Here is a 24586-nt window from a genome sequence, read left to right on the forward strand (position 1 = left end):
CAGGAGGGAGGGAGGGAAAGAAGGAGGGAGGGAGCGGGGCGTCGTGCGCGGGGCTCCGTCCTTCCCCGGCTCGGTCGGGGCTCCGTGGCAGTGACAGCGCCGTGCGAGGACGTGCCCGCGTCCCGACCGCGCTTATCCGCAACTTTGCGTTAGGCGCGGAGCGGCGCGGCGGGAGGCTGGGGATAACGAGCGCCGTCTTTTCCATCCGACGTCCCGTCTCGCAGGGCTGCTGCCACGCGAAGGAGGGAGGTGCTTTGTTTTGAAATCCGCGTTAAGATCATCGAAACCTTAAATTGTTGCTGCAACTACACCCCTTCTGCAAAGCGTGCGCTCCGCTGTGGCGGTCCAAAAGCACAACTTCCTCTTTTCTGTGTGTGTGTGTGGTGGTTTTTTTTCCCCCTCCCTGTCTCTCATGTAATCCATTCAGAAATCGTGGCACAGAACAGGCGGAGGGAACAAGGAATCGCTTTGTTTTTAAGCGTTGCACGAAGCAATCCGTGCTTTGTGATCTGAAAGCCAAATGTCTGCAGAGCGCCAAGCAGTCGCCCAAAATTTAAGTGCTGTTTCTGCAAACGCAGAAGGGAGGAATGCAAACTCTTAATTAATAAAGTTAACAGCGGGGAGCACGGCTACATGCAGCTGCAGCTAGCATATAACCCCCAGGGTCACGTCCTGGGGAGTGGTTTTTAAGGCTCTTCTGATCTAAATCTAAGCAAAAAAATCAGTGGTGGAGGAAACTTGATACAAATGACGTCTTTGCACAACTTTATCTGGTTTCTGTAATCAGAAGGCTCATCCTTGGATGAATGGAAATTGCACAGCAATGGGTTGTGTAACTCGCCACTAAGCCTTGAAGGACATTAAGAACGTGCCAGGAGAGCTCAGTTTGTGGCCCCGGTGATGGCTGTGAAGATAACCTGCAGTGTGACGGGATGCACAGTCATCTTCCTGCGCGTGCAAATAGGGCACCGCTGCTGTGCTGTTGCATGGAGCTCTGCTCGTGGGGAGCTGCAAAGTTGACAGAACTCAGTGGTTTCAGTGCAGGTCTGTGGGAAGCAGAGAATTGTCTAGAGCCATGCCAGTCAGTGTCATGTTGCTGCACGCCAGGAACAGCGGAGGCAAATGCACTTAAGTTAATTAGTAGGAAAGAGAACCTAAAATGGTAGAAACTGGGGGAAAAGAAGTGTGTTCTCTATTGCAGCAGTGATGTCGATGGAGAAAGCGAACAGCGATCTTCCCAAATACTGCCAAGTAGTGAGGAATGAGTGTTTTTTTCACAGTTATAAGGGTCTTATAAACCTGAATCTGATGTGGGAAAAGCGCTTATGAAAAGAGATTAGCAGTGCCCTATTTTTATTTTTTTAACCACTTCTTTAGCAGATTGTACAGGTGAACAGCTTCCGTTTCCCTTTAGGCATCAGTGAAACAGTTCCATGTTGTTTTCCATTCCTTTGGCTTTTTCTGTCAAGCCTGTGTAGGGTGTACGCATCTGTTCTCTGTTATTTGTTTTGTGATGAGAGAAAGCTGTGGCCTGTGTGGTAAAATCAGGAGCATTAAGCGAATCTGTTAATCTTTGGAATGGAAAACATTGCCACTGAGGTGTAGGAAGCTTTCTCCTATACTTAGGAAATCCCTTTTCCCCTGTGCACATAAGAAACATAGGGAATCTAGGGTGGAAGCAAAGGGAGGCTTGCTTTGGGTTATCAGCAAGTTAATTGGATCAAATACTCTGTTATCTCTAGCATCTGCTTCCAGATAGGTTTCTGCTGGTAAGGTGAGGGTTTTATTGGAGGGGCTGGGGTGCTCTGTACAACTTGCTTCCAAGCTTTTCTTCAGGTGTCACTTCTTCCAGAAATGGCCCAAATGTATAGACAGGCCAGTGCAGTACAGAGGGCAGTATTTGCTTTTGATCTCCGTTACAATACAGCACTCGTTTGAGGGAAAACAAGCTGGCATTTTGTTGTCACCATGCTGCCCTACAAACTTGTGGCCTGATTATCATTACTGGGATTACTGTTTTCTTTCACGCTGAATACCTCTTTCAAATAGTATTGCCACTCTATTTCCCATGCTTTGTTTACTTCCCATGCTTCAGCTGGTCCAGAGACTGTGAAAAACATGTGTAATTTTTGTCAGCTCCTGGGTTGGGAGCTGATGTGTGGAGTCAGTCAGCACTGACTGGAAGCTATTCTTGGCTATTGGCAAAGCCTTCAGCACTTCTGAATTTTGTTATCAGACCAAGAACTTGAAACTTGGGCAGTGGTTCCAGTATGCACTAGGGTAGACAGGTTTTCTGCCTAAAATTTAGTTCATGGGTTGGTTAGTCTGGCAGCTGGGTGAACCAAGAGCATCATTTTTGTGCTACGCACTTCTGAGTGTGCAGTGAGGTGTGTTCATGAAAGTACAGCTGCGCTTAACCCAGCTGTCCAGCTTCTTCCTTCCTCTTTTCAGGTGTTGCCTTAAGTGCCACCATGGCTGCCCAACCAAGGCAACCAGACTTACAGAATAGCAGAACGGGGACTGCTTTACCCCTTACCTGCTGCTTTGCATCCAGTGTGCAACCCCAACCTGCTGCTACGCTATGTCACGTAGCCGCTCACATCACACGTACTCACAGTAACCTCTATAAGCTGAGCGTGTACACATATGAGGCAGATAAGTCTACCAATACGGTTGCATCCTGCCACACACTGGTACTGCTACTGACTAAAGCAGGAGCAACCTGTGGTGCATCGGTAGTCTTCAGTGAGTGCTATCAAAACAGCGCCATTCGTTCTGTTTGCACAGCTCTCACAGCTGTCACATGTGAGAAACGTATCTGAATCATTAATCATATCCCATGGCATTAAGTCAAACTTTTGTCTTTCCTGAGAATTTTAACAGCTTTCTAAACACTAGACTTGGAAACTCAGTTACCATAGGACTAAAAGAGCTGGCTGAAACAGGAACGCGGAAACTCTTGTGCCTGAGCACGAGACGTCTTCACACGTGCCGTGCAGCACCAGCGTGATCTTGTCAGCCAGGTTTGCCTCCTGTTTCCAGGCATGTTGTGTCCTACCAGCTCTGGTGCTGAACAGCATTGCTGCAAGCTTGTGCGCATCTTTACCTCTTCCAACCTGGCACCACTGTTCAGTTCAAACCACCCTCTGTCATTGCGACAGCTGTTGTATCATACTTCACATAATTGTGCTATGGGGAAGTGTGGTTTGTATACACAATAAAAGTCTACTTTCTCATCACTGATATCATCAGCTGCTGTTAGTGGACTGTGGTGATTGGCAATAAACTGGCAAAAATAAGAGTAAGGCCAGTGTGATGGCATTTCAGAGGTAGGCAGGTTGAGGGAAATTAGGATTTTACCTTGAGCACAGACAGATGTTTCCCTTGGCTCAAGCACTGTACACTTGATGGATTCTTGAGCAGTTAGGAACTTTATATTAATGGAAACATAAATTAACACATTTAACTAAAATATGAAATCTTCATTAAAATCCAGAGTGTGACTCAAGTAAACATGGAAGTGTATAGAGTTGATCAAACACTGAAGTTTGTGTTAATGTATTGATTTTGTTGGGAGAGAGCAAGGCTATAGGTTTGCATTGTAGTTTGCTGATCTGATGGTTGCTTTTTGGAGTAGAAGTTCTCCTGTCACCTACAGTGCAGTCCTGCTTTTTCCTTTGTGCATATTGTAAAGCACTCATGGTGAGTTGATTCAGTGAGGAAAATTGTCAAAATAGTGTAGCATTTTAGTTCTCCAAACCTGCCCACAATCAATTTTTATATTGCATTTTAGTCTCTTTATTTTTTATTTATTCATGAGCGTGAGGAGAGAATGCAAATAGCAACTGATTTTACAGGATAAAATCAGGTTGGGATAAAGGTGCGTACATGTAGAAACAGCATGTTAAGAGTGGAGCAACAAGAGTGATGAGAGAAAGGTAGGTAGCAGTGAATGATGGAACCTTAAACAAGTGTTCATAAGGGGGAAAAATTAGCTATGGAGAATGACGATGTGTTTATAAAGTAGATAATCTCAGTTAACATATCGCCGTGTCTGTAAGCTATGAGTGGATGTGGCCTACCCAGGTAATTCATCTGCCCATTGCTCACCTGCTGGTGGCTCTTCTTGATGGGCAACCGGACAGCAAGTCACACAGTAAATGTGTTGGTCTTGAGTGGTGGCAGGCACCATCATTTCCAAACTGCTGCCATTCTGGACGCTCTCACCCCATCCTGTAATCTTACGGGAGGTGAGCAAGTGATTGCAGATCTGTTTAGGAAGCATCTCCCACCCACTTTAACATTCTTTTCCCAACCACCTCCTCTTGTTTATAATCTTTGACAACTTCCAGACGTTGGGAAAACATTTGGTTCCAATTCAGTGTGAATTATTGGATTGATATATCGGATTGATTCTGAGATGCTGGAAAATGTCAAGAAATTAATGTTAAAAACTTATTATATTTTCTTCATTCACAAGCCTTTAGATTCTACAAAATGAGAAATATTCTGTTTCCATTTGATAGGAATATATTTCAAAATCCTGTCAGCAAAGGAGGGCCGTTGGATTTTAGCACTTTCTAGATTGAGTAAGTCTACTTACTCAATGACCAGGGACTTGAACAGCCTTTCCATGTATAGATACTTGGCCATTTGGAAGCAATCTTCTCAAGAAGGTTGATATGGTACCAAGACAAGAAGATGTGAAATTGAGTGTATTGGACTTTTCTGTTGCTTAGGAAATTGCAGAAAATTGTAAGTATTAGAAATTTAATGGAAGGAGTACAGTCTGACGAAGACACGTTGGGCAAAGTTGCAAGTATAACAGAGAGACTCTGAGTGGGAAGGCTCAAAGTTTACCAGGCTGTAGGCCAAAGAAGCTAAAAGCAGTTCCCCTTGTGGTTTTGAAGTGTCTGCCATTCATGTAGCTCTGTTCCATTTCTCCTATCGTTTTCTATCACATTTACTGTTGGTATTGTTTCTTTCTTCACTAGCCCAACTTTTAATAGGGTAGAAAGCTTCATATGCTTGCAATAATGGGGTTATGGATGAGAAGGTAAGAGGAACAGCACTGATAAAATGCAGAGGGAGTGTGCGGAGAGACTGTCCTTACAGCATCTCCTGGAAAACATGGGAGATGAGACAGTGCTTGCACAGTGCCCACCCTTCTATTGATCTGTGGAATGAAACTTGAAAAGCAAAATGTATCAGTTTTGTAGGCTGGCTTAAACTGAACCAATGAGTTTAGCTTTTAATAGTGTGATTTTTTTAAAATAGTCTTCAAAAATGCTTTAGCTAGTCAAGTGTTATTGAGTGACTGCTATGATGAAAATCCTTAAATGGACTTCTCTTAGCAGGCATTCTAGTACTTGAGCAGCTTAATATGTTCTGTTTTTTAAACGGAAAGTTGATTTCATTACAGAAGGTCAAGGGTGGCTTTTAAAGGTTTTCTTTTGCTTCCTATCATAATTCTAGCAGCCCCTGGTTTTGGCAAAAAGTAATCTTAACTCTCATGTTTTAAATCTGACTCAGGTTGAATTTGAGGTGTGGATTTGTGGGGGCAGGTTCAGACAACAAAGTTAGCAGGAAAATTTGAAATCCCATAGGTACTCAAAAATAGGCTGGGGGTAGATGTGTTTGAATGTCTTTGCTGTTCCACAAGCATCTCTCCCAAAGCAGACAGGTTCTTTCCCATTTAATGGATGTCTGTGGATGTGCTGCAGAAAGTTTCCTGCTTAATTCTTGAAAATTCTGTTCTTGCAAGCACTTTGAGGTACATTTACACTGACATTTAGCGCCAGTCCGGAGGGCTTCCTTTTACTTAGCAGGGTTGGCAAAGCTGCTGCTTTTGCAATCTGTACTCTGTAGCAGGGCATGCACGGATTTTTTTATTACTATTGTAAAGTCCTTTAGCGAAACTTCTAGCCATCAGATTTACCACGTGCTTGGAGAACAAAGTGAACTTGGGACAAGTAAGAAGTGGGACTGTTATTGTAGTCTTTCTGTGTTCCATATCTGCAGTGTGTCCAACAGACTCATTTTCAGCCACACAGCTGAGCAGAGCTTATGATTTTTATCTGAACTGTTGCTGGGAATCAAGCTGAGACGTTTTTAATGTTAGTAGCTGATAGGTCTGGGTTTGAGAAGTACCACTACATGGATCCTAACATTACACCACACCTTACAGAAGCTGAAACGGCTGAAGGAATTAATTTATGGCCGTGGATACAAACAGAACAGTTCAGCTTCCTTATTTCTCTTATGTCAGTGTTCTCTTGGTAAAAGCTCCTTTGGCATATGGAAAATTGAGTTCTTCCTACACTTCAGAATTCCTGCTATTAAGTGAGGCAACATCCCTGTGCTTTAGCAGAAGAAATGGTCTCTCTTCATCAAGAAGTAACTGGGTACTTGCGGATGAGAGCTTCATAGAGCAGAAAGTGGCATTTAAAGTGTATATTTGGTGTGGAGACCCAAGTTCAGTGTTGGATCTTATTTTTTAAAGAGCTTGTCTAATAGAAATGACTAGAATATGGGAACTGCGATGAGAATTATTCCTGGATGTTATTCTTACCACATTCTACAGCATTTTATTTACAGCATTTATTTAGTTTGTTAGTTAAAGAGCTTTTCAGAGTTGTGTTCAGCTCATAATCCATGGAGATAGAATTGCAATACACCTTTGCAATAATGTTCCTCACTGGAAAACCAACACACAAAACCCTCAGGAAACAGTATTGCCACTGGGGATTTGAGTTTGGTTGTGGATTTTTGGTGGCATTCTTAATACTATGTAAAGCAGCAATTCTGTTATTTGCATTTGTTCAGAAAAGTGGCTCACTGAATGCATCTCATTCATGGGTACTATCTGTCCTGTTTGAATGGTAAATTAATTCTGAAGAAAGGAAAATAGCATGTCATTATGTCATTTCAAACTGTTCTAGCATAGGTGGCTGGGCAATCTACTTTATGTGACTTTTTTTAGTCTTCGCTCAATTGCCAATGCTTTTTATTTATTTATTTGTTTTTGCAATTATTATTCTATAAATTGTAGCTCCCTTCTTCTTTAGCTCCAAGAAATATGTTGTTTTGTTGTCTTTGTTGTTTCCGTTTTTATTCAGTCTTCACAATAAAGGCATATTTGAAGGAAAAAGGAATGAGAAGGACCTGCTTGATTACAGAGTTGATTAGAAAGACCACATTTTGGCCTGAATGCTTGCCTGCTACAAGCAGAGGATTTGCAAATACAGCAGTGCACATTGCTGAGGCAGAAGCAAAACAACAGAACAAGCCAACTTGTCCTAAATACCTTTCTGCATGTCTTCTGCACCAGCTCTTATTTTTGTCTCTTGCGTGTCTTGAATGTCTTTCCTTCTTATTCTAAATTTACCACAAACTCATTGGAAAGTTCAGCTGAATAACTTGGAATTTTGTAAATATTGTTTCAAGTGCTTATCTGGGAAAAGACAGTTTCATTTTCACAACTGTAACATTTCAAGTTTATCATTTGGCTATTAAAGGCCTTCCAAAGTGCCTTTAGTTTTTTCACTGGCAGTGGATAAAATGCCTTAAAGTTGCAATTCTTCTCATTTAGAAAGTCAGTGAAACAAAATTGGAGCTTTGGCTTTATATTGATGTTAACAGTGGAAGTAAATGGGTATCTCTTTGGCTTGCTTTACTGTAGAATAAAGATCATTAAAGCCAATGCAATGTTTGAATTTTCTAAAAAGCTGTGTAATGCTACAGTACTCTATTTTATCTTACACAGGTAACTAGAATAATTTATCCAACCTCAAATGTCTGAAGTAATATTTGAAAAAAGCTGTTGCATATGTCTCACAATTTATTCTGCACTGTAGCAGTTTTAATCTTTCATTTGCCAAGTAGAAAATAGATTTTGACACTAAATAGATAAGTTAAATATTTGTGACAGTGTCTTAATTTGTGATGTCTCAGGTCAGTGTCCTTCTTCTGCTGGTAACGACAAATGTAAATGTTCTGCTATGGCTAAACATGTTTAGGAGCCAAAGAACCTGTAGTTCTTTAATCTTGTAATGCACTGCTTCTTTACCCACATTCCTTGCATCTTCCTAAAGGAAAGCCTGATTTTTATTGCGAGTGGTTTGGATGACCCTATCAGTGTCTAAGTAGGTGGAGTTCCTGAAGTTGCCATCATCTATTGGATATTTCTTGGGATAATTTTCTAGCATGCTAATAAAGCAACTGACAGGAATCTGATAAGTGCAGGTGTCAGGGAATGCGGCTGGATGTAGGAAGAGGGAAACTCCCCTTTCCAGTGGCAGTGAGCTGCTGTATTGTCACGTCTGCTATCCTCATTTGGCCGCAGGTATCCATGAGTTCCCTAACCAACAAGCAGTTTACTGAGGGGCGAGCACATCAATAGTTCTGCTAAAGCTCTTTGACTGTGCTGTTTTAATGTTCCACCAGAAATAAGGTTGAATGGTTACATGGGATGCTGGACACCTAGATCTGAGCCCCTTTTCTGAATTAGCAAGGCTAACTCTAGGCACTCTGTCTTCTAATTTAAATGCACATTTGTGGAAAGTTGAGAGAGCATCCTGTCTGGTGGGGATTGAAGTGTGGAAAGGCCTGGAACAGGCCAACTTAATTCATCTCTGGAGAGTGAGTAAAGAGAAGATTTAGTATTATGTGACCTCAGAACCATCTCCTGAGAATTTCCTGACAACTTTCACATATCCACTGCCATATACTCTTTTCTTCCCTGCCTGAACTGCAGCTGATCCTCTTGCTTTAGTATCCCCCCTTACCCTATTCTGTTTCATGTGCAACCAGTTGTTCATTCTACCTTAACCCAGTTTACAAGGCAGCGAGGGAGAAGGGCAAGACACAGCACCTCGAGTCAGGGCCTGCCACTTAATAAAGTGACACTAGAAGTTAAACCCAAATCTTTTACTGTTCAGTAATATAGGACAGAAGGGATATTACCAGCAAGTAGTACATTACTGCAGCCAGCCTGACAAGGAGGTGATGTGTTTTGGAACATGCTTCTGGGCATATGATGGAAAGATGGGTACAGTCTGAATATTTCTGTGACAGCATTTGTGCTAGAAAGGCATCACAGCTTCAAAGAGTGTCTATAATTTTAAGCCTCTATAATTTTAAGCCTCTCTCATTTTAAAACTATTGCCCCACATCCATTTCTTCTACTTGCTTTTAAGGACACCTTTTAGGTCACATTTTAAACAAGAATTGGATTTGGCTGGTTATCTAAAGCAAAAAAGGAGCACAGGCGAGTAAGTTGATAGTTACAATATAGTGAAACAAAAGAATACTAGAAATCAGTTGTGTAATGAGACACAAACATGCAACTTTAATTTCACATTGTACGTAGCAGGAATTTAATATTAATTATAAATACTCTCTTAACTGCTAAGCACTGTAGTCACTGTGGTACACTTAATCTGTAATGCTTCTGTGAGGTTACCTAATAAAAAGCAAATCATGTTTTATTATCATACTTCTGTGATTCTTGTGCATAGTCTGTAAAGAAATAGTGGTAACTGTTAGGTGCAGTTGTTAACATGTTGAATAAAATTCAGTGAAAACTTGCATTTTTGTTTTGATTTAGATTTACTGGAAACAGTATGAAAGATATAAAATAGATGTAGGGGAGAAGTAATTTTAAATTCTTCTTGCCATACTTCTGACAATAAATCTGACAGTGAATATGGATCAGGAATGCAAAGTACAGTTTGAAAGATAAATTCCTATCTGTCTATTTCAGGGAAGGATAAAGACCACTTTCTATCATCTGCTTTCTTGGTCTTTGCTTATCTTATTGGTAACCTCCTGTTTCCACACTGATTTCCTTCAGCATGGGAATGTCTGTGTAGCTACTCTGCAAACAGCTGCAATGGTTTCTGCCCTCATCTAGAGGCTGCCATCCTTTGTGCTGGTCTGTGTTAATGGATTATGGAGTGCTTCTAATCTGCTTCAGGAAAAAAAATCAGGTGAAATAGTTTAAATCATCTTTAGAGCAGTATGCTTTTAGCTGTGATTCAAGCTAATTATCTGATTTGGGCACTGGAGCAGATTAAGAGCACTTCTGCATGACTTTTAACTAGCAAAGCTCAGTTGAAGGATAACTGCCACAGTTAAATTTGGGTGTGTAATTAGTACAAGCCATTCTAGAGTTGTGCATTGCCTTTTTACCCTTCTTTGCTCATTTGCAGTTTGGACTACGTTCATGCTTTTTTCCTTTCAGCTTGTTCAATTGGGGCATAATTAAATTTATCTCTAGGTTTCTCCAGATTGTGGACATACAGTTGAATTTGGTCTGCAGGTAGCTATATCTATCTGCCTAATGCAACATTTGTTTACTGATGTCAAGTCACTGAAATATGTTGAATTTAAGCAGACATGCATGTGTGTGTGTATGTGTGTGTATGCATATGTATGCATGTATGTGTAGAGTTAAATAAAATTAGGTCTCTTACTCTGACCTCAGTCACTGGACTGAAGTTGCTCAAGGTAGTTAGATAGTCTGTTAGATAGTCTGGTTCTGCTCTGATGCTTTCTTTGTCTTATTCACTCTAAAATAAGAGTTTTTATTTTTGCAGTATCCATTGCAGCAGAAGTCAGTAAGACAATATTGCAACAGATGGAGCTGAATAGGTGTGCTATGAAAGGTCCAGCTTGAACTAAACTGAATTTGAACTACTACCAGAAAGGACAGCTGAAAAAAAGCTTAGACAGGGAATTCAGGTAACTGAGAATTGATTGCAGTGGGAGGAATGCAGATGTATTAAAAATGTACTAAAGAGTAAATTTTTAGGGAATAGTACATGGGTTGAAACGCCACCTTATTTTAACTTGCTAAACTCAGCTAGGTTGCTGGTGTGCAACCGTAACACCTCAGATTATTTCATTTTTTGGGGAGTTGACAAAGTGTATTGGCACAACTGCTACAAGGAAGTTAAAGTAACCTTGGAGGCTGAGCCTTTCTAAGAGTCTTGTTTACTTCTAAACTTATCTTGAATTTTATAGAGTAGAAAGAATCTGCCAGGTCACCTTGGATCCAGCCTGGCTTCCCCTATTTTCATTTAGGGGAAAGCAATCATGAAGTTAGTTCAACTACTCTTTGATTTAGGTACTTCTATAATCAATGAATATAAAGATGTTATAATTATGAAATAAACAAGAGAGTTAAGCTAAGCAGATTATAATAACAAAAAGAAAATAGAAAGCTTACCCATATCCTGGGCTTGGTTATGAAGCTCCCACAGAGTGGATCTCCAGAAGAGATCCTTCCCCACTGGCAGTCAGCCCTTAAATGGGCTGAGCAGAGGTGCAGCCAGGCTCCACCCCTTCCGGCAGCACAGGAGAATTGCCTTCACCTGTGCTCCTGTGGCTCAGTGCTCACCTCAGGTGATCAATCAGAGGTTCAGGCCGTGATTCAGCAGTTCCCTTACACTACTACTTCCATAACTGCCACTGTGTTGTAGTGCACAGATTATTATGTAATAAAGATTAAGACTGTGAGAGATACTCTCAAACAGTTAAAATATTCTTAAAGTACCCATCCTTTATTTTATTCTGCAAATCAAACTATTACAGAAATTAGCCTTCTTTTCTGAGTATGTATTAGATTTCACTGCAAAGGAGCATCACTTCAGTAAGTCCACTACATCTGTTTAGATGTGAAATGTTGCTTTGTTCTGTACTAGAAGACCATGAAGACTGCCCTGTGAACTAGCTATCTTCTCTGTTCCCAGTTATTCTTAGTGAAATAGTCCTGTTCAGTGCATTGATTTCTTATGTCACATTTCTCAAGGAAAGAATATTTTATTTCTCAGTTTATTATTTAGCTATTTGCCTTTTGAATTCCTTTCTGCCACCCAGATCCTCATGTACCACCCTCTAATCTGGAAGCTCCTAAATTTAAGCAGCCTTTGTCATATTAAAAGCCTGCTTCATCTGGAAGAACCATCCTTAAACATGTTCTTGAATTTGGTGCAAAGCTTTCAGAGCTGCATGATGCAAGGCTAATGCACTACAAAGTAACCCAGTACTGCTCAGGGGGAAAATAAACAAAAACATAACTCTAGTGCCTTTCTGGTTTTGAGAGCTAGTGTTGTATTGAGCAGAGAAGTGAAGCCTCTTAAGCAGGTGTTACTGTCAGAACGAACATCACCATCAGTATTGATATCAGTCATAGCATGCTATCTGCAGTGAGGTGTTTGTCCAGTAGAGAAGAAGAAACATTCAAATGTGCCCTGCAGTAATTTTGAATGATTCTGTTTAAATAATCATCAAAACCTATGGGAATTCTGACAGTCTGAGGAAGAAATGGAATCATCACTTTCTTATTAGGTTTAACATTTTTGAAATGTTATGAAAGGCTTCTCAAGCAAAGTATAACTTCTTGTGTTAAAACTAACTCTTTGCTTAATAATTTGCCTTTAGACATGGAATAATTCAAAAGCAAGACAGAAAAAAAAGGTCATAAAAAAGCTTTGTAGGCATCAGAGGAAGCATCTGAAACTGTAGACAGGCATCCACCCGCTACAGTGATGATGGGATGCATATTGTGGTTTCATATGCAGTATATTATGTGAAAAGTATAAGGAGTGGTCATGGAATGCTTTAAAAAGCTTGCAGTTATTTAGCAAAAATATTGAAGATGTCCTGGGCTCCCTGAAAGCAGTAGGATGTACGTTCCCTTTAGCATTTTGTATCATCAAGCTACCAACAGCATGCAATTCCTGATGTTAGCACTTGCTAAGCGTGCTGTGTTATTGCAGGCTGTCAGAATACCAAGAAGTTGCTGCAGGAGTACTATAATCTTTTTCAAACACTTTGGAAAAGTTCTGATATTCCTAATGGTCATTTTTTAATGATTATTCTATACACATTCTGGTATTCAGGATTTGCATTGAGCATGGTTGAATGGTGCACCTGAAAAATACTTGCTGTCCTGATGATGCTGTCTGGTTTTGTTTCTGCTTAGGCTGTTTGCTGTTCCTCCCCACTAGGGATTAGGCTAATGATACTACAAAGAGGAGGAGCTAAGTTGCTAAGCTGCATTCCAGCAACAGGAAAAAAGACGAATAACTTCTTCCTTAATATTTTCTGAACTTACATGGCCACATCACTGCAGAACTTCATCCTGCCATTTCATTGCATCAGTAAATCAAACATGAGAGTTGTAAGCAACGACTTGCAGTATTTCTCTTTTCAAATGGCTCTATTTGCAACAAAAACTGCAGAGATCAGTTATGTCTATCTAAATGTAGGGTACTCTGGAGAACTTTCTCCACATACTTGGTATTAGGTGAGGCTTATCTCAGAATACAAAGAATAATTACATATTCATATCTTTTGAGATAAAATCATAAAGACTTAAACATTAAAAAAAAAATCCTACTTAAACCCCACAGAAAGGATGAAATTATGACATTAACAAACCCTACTTCAGTCAAAGCTATTACTTCTACTTTCTGGCAGACTTAGCTTAATAATTAGCATTTTCAATCAACTTCAGTAATAACTATGTGAACCTGTACTACGTCTTCAGTGACAGACCAGCTAAGTTAACATGTTCATGACTCCTGGGTGTTTGTGTTCCTGTGAGGTGCAGATATTCCAGTTGAGTGTGCAAAGTGATAACAAAACTGTGGCAGGAGAGCAAAGAAACTATCAGAAAAAAAAGGTTTGTGATCACATAAGCACTTGATTATACGTGAACGTTGCAAATGGGGGCAGCTTGTGGAATGTGTCTTATATTTATATTAAATTTAAGACCTAATAAAACCACTCAGCTGACAATCATCTGTAAGCTGCAAAGGAAGGAACATGGGGGTTTTTCTGAAATGAAATTGCCTGGCTGCTCTTCCATTTTGCAGAATTTTGTCTGCCTTGGCTCAGGTGAACTGAGGACCACCCACAATCTGTCTGATTCTTGCTCTTGAACATCTCAGTGTATATTTTCTCAGTTCTTAATGTGAAGTCTGTAACACCTTGCTTTTGGCAGGAGGAGAGGCTCTTTAGCTATCATGAATGTTTGCCAGTAGGTATTTCTGGTACAAAATTCTGATTGATTAGTTGAAACTGGCTTAAATGGCCATGTACACTCTCCCAGAGATATAAACTCAGCATAAGTAAGCATTTTTTTGATGAGAAATAATACTGCTGTGTAGTGCATTGAATCATTACATGATTGATTAAAGTACTGTACTTCCATTAAAACAAAAAAAACTATGGAAAATTTATTGTGCTAATTCTCAATTTGAAGATAAGACTTTCATCATGATGTGGTATAATATATAGGCAAGCAGGTGTTTTAAAATTTGATACTGAATAGTGTGTATGTTTTTTTCACTTCAGTGGAAGTTACTGAACTTTCTCATTAGTTTTTTTCCATGCAAGTGTTGCACTGAATAAATTCTTCCTTTAGATGCAAAGCATATGTCAGATTTGGAGTCAGTCTTTTCAAGAATCTAGATTTGTGGTCTCTAATTAGATGCTGTATTGCAGAATTGGTTCCACATTTGCATTAAAATCTAACTTCTAGAATTGCTTAGATAACTTGCAATGTTCACAGTTTGTATCATGTCATTTTTCTGAGTATGCAGATGTGAAAATTTTGTGCACCTGCAGCTGAAGACTTTTAGTGCATAGAAGCCTTTATAAATGCTGGCTTAGAGTAATTTCAACACATTCTTCTGATAAGGAGATAACACATTCTCTAATGACTATAAATGCCAGATAAAATACCTAGATGGTGGGACACCATAGCATGAAGTTGGTAGCGTTTTTGGCAGCAGCATTCCTGCAAGAAGCAGTGCTGATCTTAGCCTCTGTTGTAACGGGAGGATCAACTGAGTTTCACCACTGTCAGTGTAATTTGCCTTAAATGTTTTTAAGATCTGGATGAAGCAACTACACTGCTGCCGCACATGCTCTCATCTCCTGTGTATTCTCCTTAAATAGCACTTTTGTCAAAGAAGTACTCAACTTAGGAATGTCAAAGCTGAAGATGTCTCTTCATAAATATAGCAGTAATTGTTGCTGTGATGTGCTGCAGAGTTCCATAGCTCCTGGATATAGCGAGTCATCGCTGTGAATAGGACTAACTAATCATCTTACAGCATTACTTTGTTTCATTAAGGAAGCAGTTCACAGAGTAGAATAAAAATCAAGCTCAAGTATGAACAGTTAGTTAAGATTTGGTATTAGCAGTACATAATATGTAAATGAAAATTCTCACAGGCTTTGTATTGCAAGCTGCTTAGTTAAGTTTTCAAGTTAATTTTGCTACTACTAGAAACGCTGCCTCCGCTCAGTTATTTTGCTGTTGCTGCTTTTGCTCAGCTGCAAGCTGAAATTAAAATATGCTTTGAAAATGAGAACCATGCTTCTTAACAATTCTTTAGGCATCTGCTGTACTTATTATAATATAGATTTCTCCGGTATAGGTATTCACTCTACCTATCATAATATAGATATCTTCAATAGTTGCCAGAAAACCACCAGGAATATCACTAGAAATTAACAGTACCACGCACAGAGCATCATCTCAGTGAAGCTGAAGTGCTCCCCAAAAGGTCCAAACTAGGCTAATTTGGTGGCTGAGACTTCTAATTCTGAAACGTACCAAGAGGATTGTTTGATTCCTTCAAAAACTTGCTCTGAGGAGGAGATAGTTCAAACTACAGACCTGATAGAAAGAGGCAAAGAAAACAGCAGAGCATCATTTTCCTCATAGAATGTCAGCTAAAATAAGAAAAGTCAGTACACACGAGTATTCAGTCAAGTCCTTAAGAGCTCTTCTTTGCTAACTGATAGCAAACGTGTATCTTATTCACAGTGTGGGTTGAGAACGCGAATGTTCACCTCAGGCTTTCAAGCTAAGTTCTTAATTAGACATGCGTTTCATATAATTTTCTTCTTCATTCTTCTCATACTGACTTGCCTCAAAGGGAGGAAGAGAATCTTGCGAGATGGGTGAACAGTTCATACCTCCAGATCAGGTGGCTGCGGGTGGGAGAAAAGATGATCCTGTCACGTAGTACTACATACTATTCAGTCACTGTAACCAGCAGCCTTCTCCAGTCCTGGTGTGCCTAATCTCTATCTAGTCAGGAAAGGAGTTGGAAAAAGTCTTTGATATCTGTTGGGGTAGAAGAACTGGTGAAGATGGTGATACTAAGGCTAAGATGTGCCACCCTTCAACCTTTGGGATGTGGGCATAAGCAAAAAGGCTCATCTGCTGATATTCCCTGAGATTTTTTTACACTCTGTGGAAACTGTGGGTGGTTGCGTGTGTCATCTGTAGCAATACAATACCACTGTACCACTTTCTAGCACAGTTTGTAAAGTACCAAGGTGGCATGAGTGTTGTGTGATCATAAAATCATGGAATAACTTGGGTTGGAAGGGACCTTAAAGATAAAGTTCCAACCCCCTGCTGTGGACAGAACTGCCATCCACTAGATCAGGTTGCCCAAAGCCCCATCCAACCTGGCCTTGAACACCTCCAAGGATGAAGTATCCACAACCTTTCTGGGCAGCCTGTGCCTCACCATCTCTAAGTAAAGAATTTCTTCTCAACATCTAATTTACATCTCTCCTTTTTTATAAAAAAAGTCATCCTATCGCCATCAGACCTTGTAAAAAGTTGGTCTCCCTCCTGTTTATAAGCTCCCTTTAAGTACCAGAAGGCTGCTATGAGCTTTTCCCAAAGCCTTCTCTTCTCCATGCTAAACAAGCCTGGCTCCCTCAGCCTTTCTTTGTAGGCGAGGTGCTCTAGTCCTCTAATAGTCTTTGTGACTCTCCTCTGGACCCACTCTGACAGCTCCATGTCTTTCTGTAGTGGGGCCCCTGGCCTGGACACAGTACTCCAGGTGGGCCCTCACAAGGGCAGAGCAGAGGGGGACAATCCTCTCCTTCTTCCTGCTGGGCACCCCTCCATTGATGCAGCCTGGGATACCGTTGGCCTTCAGGCTGCAAGTGCACGCTGCTGGTTCATGTCCAACTTTTCATCACCAGGTCCTTCTTGGCAGTGCTGTTCTCTCTGAGTTCTTCTGCCAGTCTGTACGTATATCTGGCATTGCCAAGTGCAGTGCCTTACACTGGGCCTTGTTGAATCTCATTTCGTTCTCAAGTTTGTCCATGTCCCTCCAGATGTCGTCCCTTCCCTCTGCCTTGGTTTCATTAGCAAACTTGCCCTTAATCCCACTGGACTTTCAACATCACTGATAAAGATGTAGAAGAGGACCCCTGGGGGCAGCACTTGTGAACAGTCTCCACTTGGACACAGAGCTGCTGACCACAACCATCTGGAGTACTGTTTGCAGTACATGCTGTTACCATCTCTCTCCATTCTGGTGAAAGGGAAACAGTTTTACAAGGTTCAGGCTTGTCCCTGTAGGAGCAGATCAGGATGAAGCAGGGAAGTATTATCAAAGCATAATTTGGGTGTCGTGTTCAGCTGTCTGGCACACTGCCCACCACTGCTGCTTTGTCAGCACCTAAAGCTGGCCCTTGCACAGCATTACTCAGCAGATTTGTCTTACGTATGCTTATGCTTGTATTCACATATTTATTTTTGCTAGCAAGTTACCCAGTGGAAGGGGAAGTTAGAACTTTCTTTTTTTCTTCTGAAGTCACAGTGAGGTTCTGTAGTTAAGCTTCTAAATACTGTTGTTTTAGATATCTCTAGTCTGAAGGCTGTTTCTTGCTCTACCTATAGGACACTTCACAGTTGAAAAATCAACCTACTATAGAAGAATCCATCACCTTTCAAAAGGAGGGGTCAATAGATTTGTATCTAACAAAAGGTGTTTTAGGAGAAGATTAAATTCATTCATCTCAAGCAGTAAAAGTATAAATGCTGTTACGTTGGATTTCAGTTTTGAGTGGTAATTCATTCTAATTACATACATAATGGGTTGCAGCCAAAGCACAAGACAGTTGTTCTCTTCCCTCTGAAGTCACTTCTGAAGCTTTACTCGTTTGAAACTTGAGGAGAATGTCAATATGTATTCTTGCCTATTTCATTTTTAACTTATCTTTTAATGTTGTTAGAGTAAACATCTGCAGCCTGGGTGAGCTCCAGTCATGACTTAAAAAATTGACATGAGTCCATGTTAGTAAACGCACTATCTTTCTTGTTTCCTTTTTAATGATCTAGGATTGCAGTGTTGTCTGGGTTTTCAGTGCATTTTAAGTCAGGACTATAACTGGCTGGAGAGCACGCAAATTCCTGTTTTGTCTCGTACGATGCTGCAGGCTCTTGGCACTAAACAAATTAACAAAAAACCTTCCTCACTAAGATAAGAGGCTAATTTTACAGGTACAGCATTTCGTAAATCATATTACAGTTGGCCATTCAGACATTCAGAGCTGGAGAATTAATTCATATTTAGAAATCTAGTCAAATGGGAATGGTTGCAGGCTTATTAAAAACAAATGTCACGTTGGTTTTTGATAAATAGATTTCTAGGTCAAAATGACTGATGATTATGTGAATTTTTTATATAAACATGGCTAATTACCTTAGAAGGTCTACAGTTTTATCAGTTAGTGTATCCTATATAAATGATTATGATGGACAATTTTCCTGAAAATACTGCATTATTATATTTATTGTTTTTTTTTTTAATATCACTTGACTGATACTGTGACAGTTCAGTGAGTGGAACCATACGGGTTTGCTGGCATCTGGATTTGAAATTCAATTCTTTTTATCCTTTCATTTTGTAGACAAAACCTGCTCTAACCTCTTTGTGGTTGTCGTTCAGATATTAGCCTTGTTCTGCTGACTGAAATGAGCAGGAGCTTGATGAGTCTTGCAGTCTTGAGTGACATGAGCCTCCTTCCGTTGAAATGAATTATTTTAAAGTAAACCAGTGATATGTTGGGAATCCTAAGTACACAAGAGAGTTTAATGTAGTATTTAAATTTTTGTGTGTCACTGATGTAAATGGATCCTTTCAGGAAATAGGTGAAATAAAAAATACATATAAGCTTTTCTAGTCTTGAGTGCAAACTGTAATGAAGTCTTTCATGGTGGGTTACCCATCTAACCTCTGTTACAGTTTTCCATTTAGTCATCTGACTTTAGCAAAAAAAAGCAATCATTTACATTTTAGCTAAATACCATTTGGAATATCTGTTAGGAGGGCTGGATTTATGGAAGTTGCTTCTTTAAGAAGTGCCATTTACCTGGGCTGTTGTAAGTCTAAGGTTTGCTTGTTGAGTTTTTAGTTTTGTGGTTGTTTTTGTGTATTTGTTTTGTTCTCCTCAAAGCTGTTCTGCATTAATACCTATGGCTTTATTGGTTTGGCTTCAGAATGCACATATAAGAGTTACTCTTTTGGGTAAAATAGACTGCAGCTTGTCTCACAGCAGCATGAGCTAATTTGAAGAATTTTAGAATAGTTGCAAGATGATGCTACTTGAGGTTGGAGACATTGGAAGAATTAATTATTTGCCAGAAAATCTGAATATTGTTGCATTGACAGCAATGCATGTTTGCTTGTCAGTGTTATATGGGCATCATGGAAGGCTGAAGTGAAGGTATACATGGAAGGGCTTTAATTGTGCAAAGAATTTTCTGATGCAGAAAATATGTACAAACTTTGAAGATGAAATTTCATTTACAGAGATTCTATCTTACATTAGTAGGTTCTTGTTTGAAAGAAAAGATTTATGCAGAGGTCCATCAGGTTGACACTGAGTGAATTAGAGTGTGTTTATTTCATACTATTACATCACTTCATCTTTCAACATTATGTGAAATAGAGCAGTAGCAGATGTGTTGAGTAGCCGTCTTGACTCAGAAGTAAGTCTTGCATTAATTCTTCCATAGTCTTCGTTTTACTTTAGTGGTATTCTGGATAGGTATGTAAATTGGTGAAGAGACTACTTTAAAAAGGAATGCAGAAATAATATAGTCTTTGTGTCAGAGTCGTGGAAACCGTTTAATGTTTACCAGGACAAAAGGCTGTAACATTTCACCTGTGTGTGTGCACAGGCTGTGGAAATGGAGACAGTGTGGTTGTTAATAACTGCAAGCCTGGTAATTTACTTTAAAAATCTATGGATTTTGAGAGGATCATTGTATAGTAAATAAGATGTTGAAGTTTATTTACTTTCTAGATCTCAGAGAAAAGAGGACTTACATTATGCCTAAGATTCTTGATTTTTATTCCCTTTCACTGTTTTTTCTTTTTTTCTAGGTTTAACTACAGATCAACACATCATCTTGCATCCCATGGATTTTATGAATTTTTAAACTGGTTTGATGAAAGAGCATGGTATCCACTGGGAAGAATAGTTGGTGGAACTGTAAGTATTATAATAATAACTAAAGTTGACTTTGTGGTGATGTTGTTGAACTTTAAACACAATTTTGATATCAACAGAGGGAGAATCTTGGTCGAAAATACTTTTAATTGTCACATTGTAGTTGAGTGAATAAGAATATGTTTTTAATTTTTAGCAGCAGTAATTAAGACATTAAGTCAACAATGTACTGTGAACAAGAAATAAAGAACTGGATTTTGCCTTCTTACATGTGAGCTTGTAATAATAAGTGGGGGTTTTATAACTCCTGTAACTTTGATTTTCCTTTGTAGAGAAACTATTACACAGTGTTACAATACAAAAGAAAAGAAAGTGAAAAACAATTATCTAACTCTTCTATGACTCAAATTCTAAGTCAATTATATATTTCGAGTGGGCATCATCTGCATGTGGAATTTATATTGAGGGTTTCACTGAATAAAAACCTTTGAAACTAAACTAGGAGCGGTCAAGAGACATGCATGAAACTTCAGGAGGTGCTAAGATTGATATCAATGCCAAGTTACCAAACGAGAATGTTATAAGAAACAATATTATCGATTAGTTTTAGTGTCTTAGAGATACTTGTGACATACTTCTTATATGTGTATTTTTCCATACTTATCTGAAGTAAAAAGCCTTGGAAATCAAAATGAAAATTTTGATTGCATACCATATTTTGGAAGTTGTGTGGTGTATTATGTTATAATAGTTTGCCTTGGTAACCTGTTCCCATCATCTGTTAATTTAGCACAAAGCTCTTCTTAGCTTTTGGAAGAAACTAAGGCAGTTGAAGTCCATATTAAGTTCTTTACTGCATATTGATTTTTTTTAATGTTGATAAATGTGGAAGGGTACAATTCCTATTAAGAATATTTTAATGTTCTCCAGTATTCTATGATAGATACGAATCCATGGAACCTATGCTGCTCTTTCCTGGAGGACATCTTAATTCAGTTTTGTAGGACTTTGCTTTAGTCTTCCTAAGATGTCTATGGATGTCTTGCAAATATAGAATACTCAACTGACTGTCAGTTAGCTTTTCAATTTAAAAACTTCAGTGCATATTTTCTTTCTCCACGGGTAACAAGAAATAAATAACTGACATGGTGTATTATAGAGAAAATTGGAAATGGCTGAGAAATGCTGAGGAGCTTCTTGTTGTTTTGGTTGTTTTTTGGATTTGTTTTGTTGTGTTTTTCTTTCTTAAAGCTGTTAGCGGGCTTGAAATTTTCATACAAACTTTAGTTTCTGATTCCTTATCTTAACTGAAAATTCTGCTCATTATGTGATAAATGTCAGGGAAGATAGGATATTATCTGTGTGCTGCTTATTCATTTAGAAAATGTATTGTAATCTAATTGTTAGCATTTGGGTAAAATTTAAAGAAGCTTGGGTATTCAGCAGTGTTGTCAAAACATGATTAAAGCAGTATTAAAATAATTCCATTACTTCTGCCTGCTCACTGCTTGTATCAGCTTAGGAAATGATTGTATTTCTTTGCAAATTATATGCAAATAAACTTACCGTGACCATTTTCTACAATAATACAGTGAGATTTTTTCCTCCTTTTAGGTATACCCAGGACTGATGGTGACAGCAGGCCTTATACATTGGATTTTAAATATGCTTAACGTGACAGTCCATATAAGAGACGTGTGCGTGTTCCTAGCACCCGTTTTTAGCGGCCTTACAGCTATTTCTACTTTCCTGCTCACCAGAGAACTGTGGAACCAGGGAGCAGGGCTTTTAGCTGCCTGTTTTATTGCCATAGTTCCAGGTTACATATCTCGATCAGTAGCAGGATCATTTGACAATGAAGGCATAGCTATTTTTGCACTGCAGTTCACATACTATTTATGGGTAAGTAATTGCTGAATCTTTTGCTTTAGAAATGTTTTTTTGGTTCCTCCTCCAACCAAATGATTTTTCTTAGCAATCATTGAAATCTCATTTTCTTCCCTTTTGTTTCTCTTCCCTTTGGCTCTGGATGAGGCAAGTATTGAGAAGTCATGTGATCTGAACCACTCCATAATAATGCTTTTCAGTTTATTACATGAAAATACTGCTCAACTGGAATTCGTGTGTCCTGTAGTAGTAGTAATAATGATGAGTCTGTAAGTTTAAAGAAACAGTAGAGTTGCTTTCATTTTTTGGTTTGGAGGTATTTGGTGTTTATGTGAGCATCAGACTTGAGCCTCCTTATTTAGCTGGTGAAAAGCTGTAGGCTTCAGATTGTCATCTGGAGAAGCTGTTGACTGTACGTCTAGACATTGATTTAAGTATTCAAATTTAATACCTAAAGCTGCCTTTGGAGCAAGATATTCATACTGCTTGCATGCTTAAAAAATGTTTAATAGTCTAATGCCTTTTAAACAGCCTACTTCTTCATCTGTCACTCCTTAATCTGCAAGTAGAACTTCATCTGTCACATAGTTTTGTGTAAAGGGGTTTAGGCAAGCGGGAGTTTTTTGGGACTGTTCTATTTATTATGGAAATAACACGGAAAACATAGTCATATTGTTAATTCAACGTGAACACTATGGTGCTGTTCCTTGTGCTGTCCTTTGAGGCATGTAATTACTGCATTGAATGTCTTCATAGGGACTATGTACATGGTCATTACAGCTTTTCCCATAATTTATCAAGAATTCTAGTTTCCAGAAACAAATGCATACTTGCAGATTTTTTAACTTTGGAATATTTCAAACTTGGGATATTCTTGGTTAGAACATAATAGAAGGAAATTCAGGCTTTTCATGATTAAGTTACTAGTGATAACTAAGTGCAGGTTCTGAAGAAAGGCCTGCTAATGATTTTTATGTTTTCTTAATTTGAATTTAAATTGCAGTTGTAAAGTTATATTGGTTTGGATAATAATAGAATCAACCTATGTTGTTACTTTTTAATAACCAAGACACAATAGCAGTTATCTGTTCTAATGGAACTCCCGTATTTCACTAGACTGCATAGTGCCAATAGTGTTCTGCATAAATTCTTGCAGAATTGTGTGAATCAAATATATTTTACAGATAACCGCATGGCTTTGTTTAATGGCAGTATTTCACCACTATCTGTTCTGTACAAAATCATATTCCTGAGCCAGTTCATGGATCCTGCTGTACCTTTAGTAAAATCTGGATGCTCTCACTAACCCTAAATGAGTTTTTCAAAATTACAGGATAGCTTTTTGTAATCGCAAAGTTGGATCTGATGCCAGCCAAAGGAAGCCACAGATGGTCTACAGTTAACAATAAGTTCTAATGTCTCGGAGAAAGCAGCATGGAAGTGTTGCAGCTACTTTTCTACCTTGGATCATAAAATAGACAGTTGCGGTGCATCCTGTCTCTGTGTTATCTAGAGAGAGAGACATATGAGCCGTTCTGCGTGTGAATGAATTGCCATTCTGGTTTGATTTTTATGGACATCAGTTCAGAAGCATACAAATATAATTTGATATGTATTTAAGAACTTTTCTTGACAGCTCTTTTGTTTTTTTAATTGAATTTTGTATTATCGTCCAATATTTGTTTATTATACTTGATTGTTTTTAAAGGTGAAGTCGGTGAAAACTGGGTCAGTCTTTTGGACAATCTGCTGCTGTCTATCTTACTTCTACATGGTAAGCCTTTTGTATGTATTAAGTAAACTCTTTGGGTAGGACTTAATTCATGTGCTGGTGAAAGACAGAAAGAGGAGATTTTAGTCTTTGTTGGGACCATAAGGTAAAGTTATTCCTTTGTTTTATTATTAAGACCTTAAGTACATGAGTTAAAAGAAATACTAAAAATTTTGAAATTTAAAGTGTTTAAGTACTGTGAAAGCAGTTCTTGTAAAACACGAAATACAAAACTTTTCTTGCAAATTCCTCCTGTGCTGCAATTAGATGCTCTGATTCAGTGGAATTTCTGGTTTGGTCTAGCTGATTGAAGGTGGGATGTCATTATTACTGTGTAGGCACTATACAATATATACAAATTGTACGTATTGCATACAATAATAATAGAATTTTTCCCTTCCCATCTGAAATGTTAGATTCACAGTATTATCCTGTATGAATTAGTCAAAGGCCTTTTTTCCCTCTAGTGGATAAACATTTTGGGGGGGCTTTATGATAAATAAATTAGCTTCAAAATGACCGGTGGTGGGATAGTTGGGATAATTACTTGGTAGTGTTAATATTGAGGCCTGAAATACTGCCTTTTCACAGGCAGATAGCTAGGCTTGGGGGGAAGGGAAAAAAAAAAAAAAAAAAAAA

General features: G+C 38.9%; 1 protein-coding gene across 1 annotated transcript in view; it reads left to right on the forward strand.

Annotated features, from left to right (window-relative positions):
- The window catches only part of STT3B (STT3 oligosaccharyltransferase complex catalytic subunit B), a 49992-nt gene that overhangs the window by 308 nt on the left and 25098 nt on the right, over positions 1-24586 (forward strand). The window contains exons 2-4 of the mRNA XM_010712893.2: positions 20223-20331; positions 21904-22191; positions 23885-23950. Coding sequence (XP_010711195.1) covers positions 21919-22191; positions 23885-23950 — 339 coding nt within the window. The 5' untranslated portion in view covers positions 20223-20331; positions 21904-21918. The remainder of the gene's footprint in view (positions 1-20222; positions 20332-21903; positions 22192-23884; positions 23951-24586) is intronic.

Source organism: Meleagris gallopavo, chromosome 6 (assembly GCF_000146605.3).
Source record: "Meleagris gallopavo isolate NT-WF06-2002-E0010 breed Aviagen turkey brand Nicholas breeding stock chromosome 6, Turkey_5.1, whole genome shotgun sequence".
Taxonomy (NCBI): domain Eukaryota; kingdom Metazoa; phylum Chordata; class Aves; order Galliformes; family Phasianidae; genus Meleagris; species Meleagris gallopavo.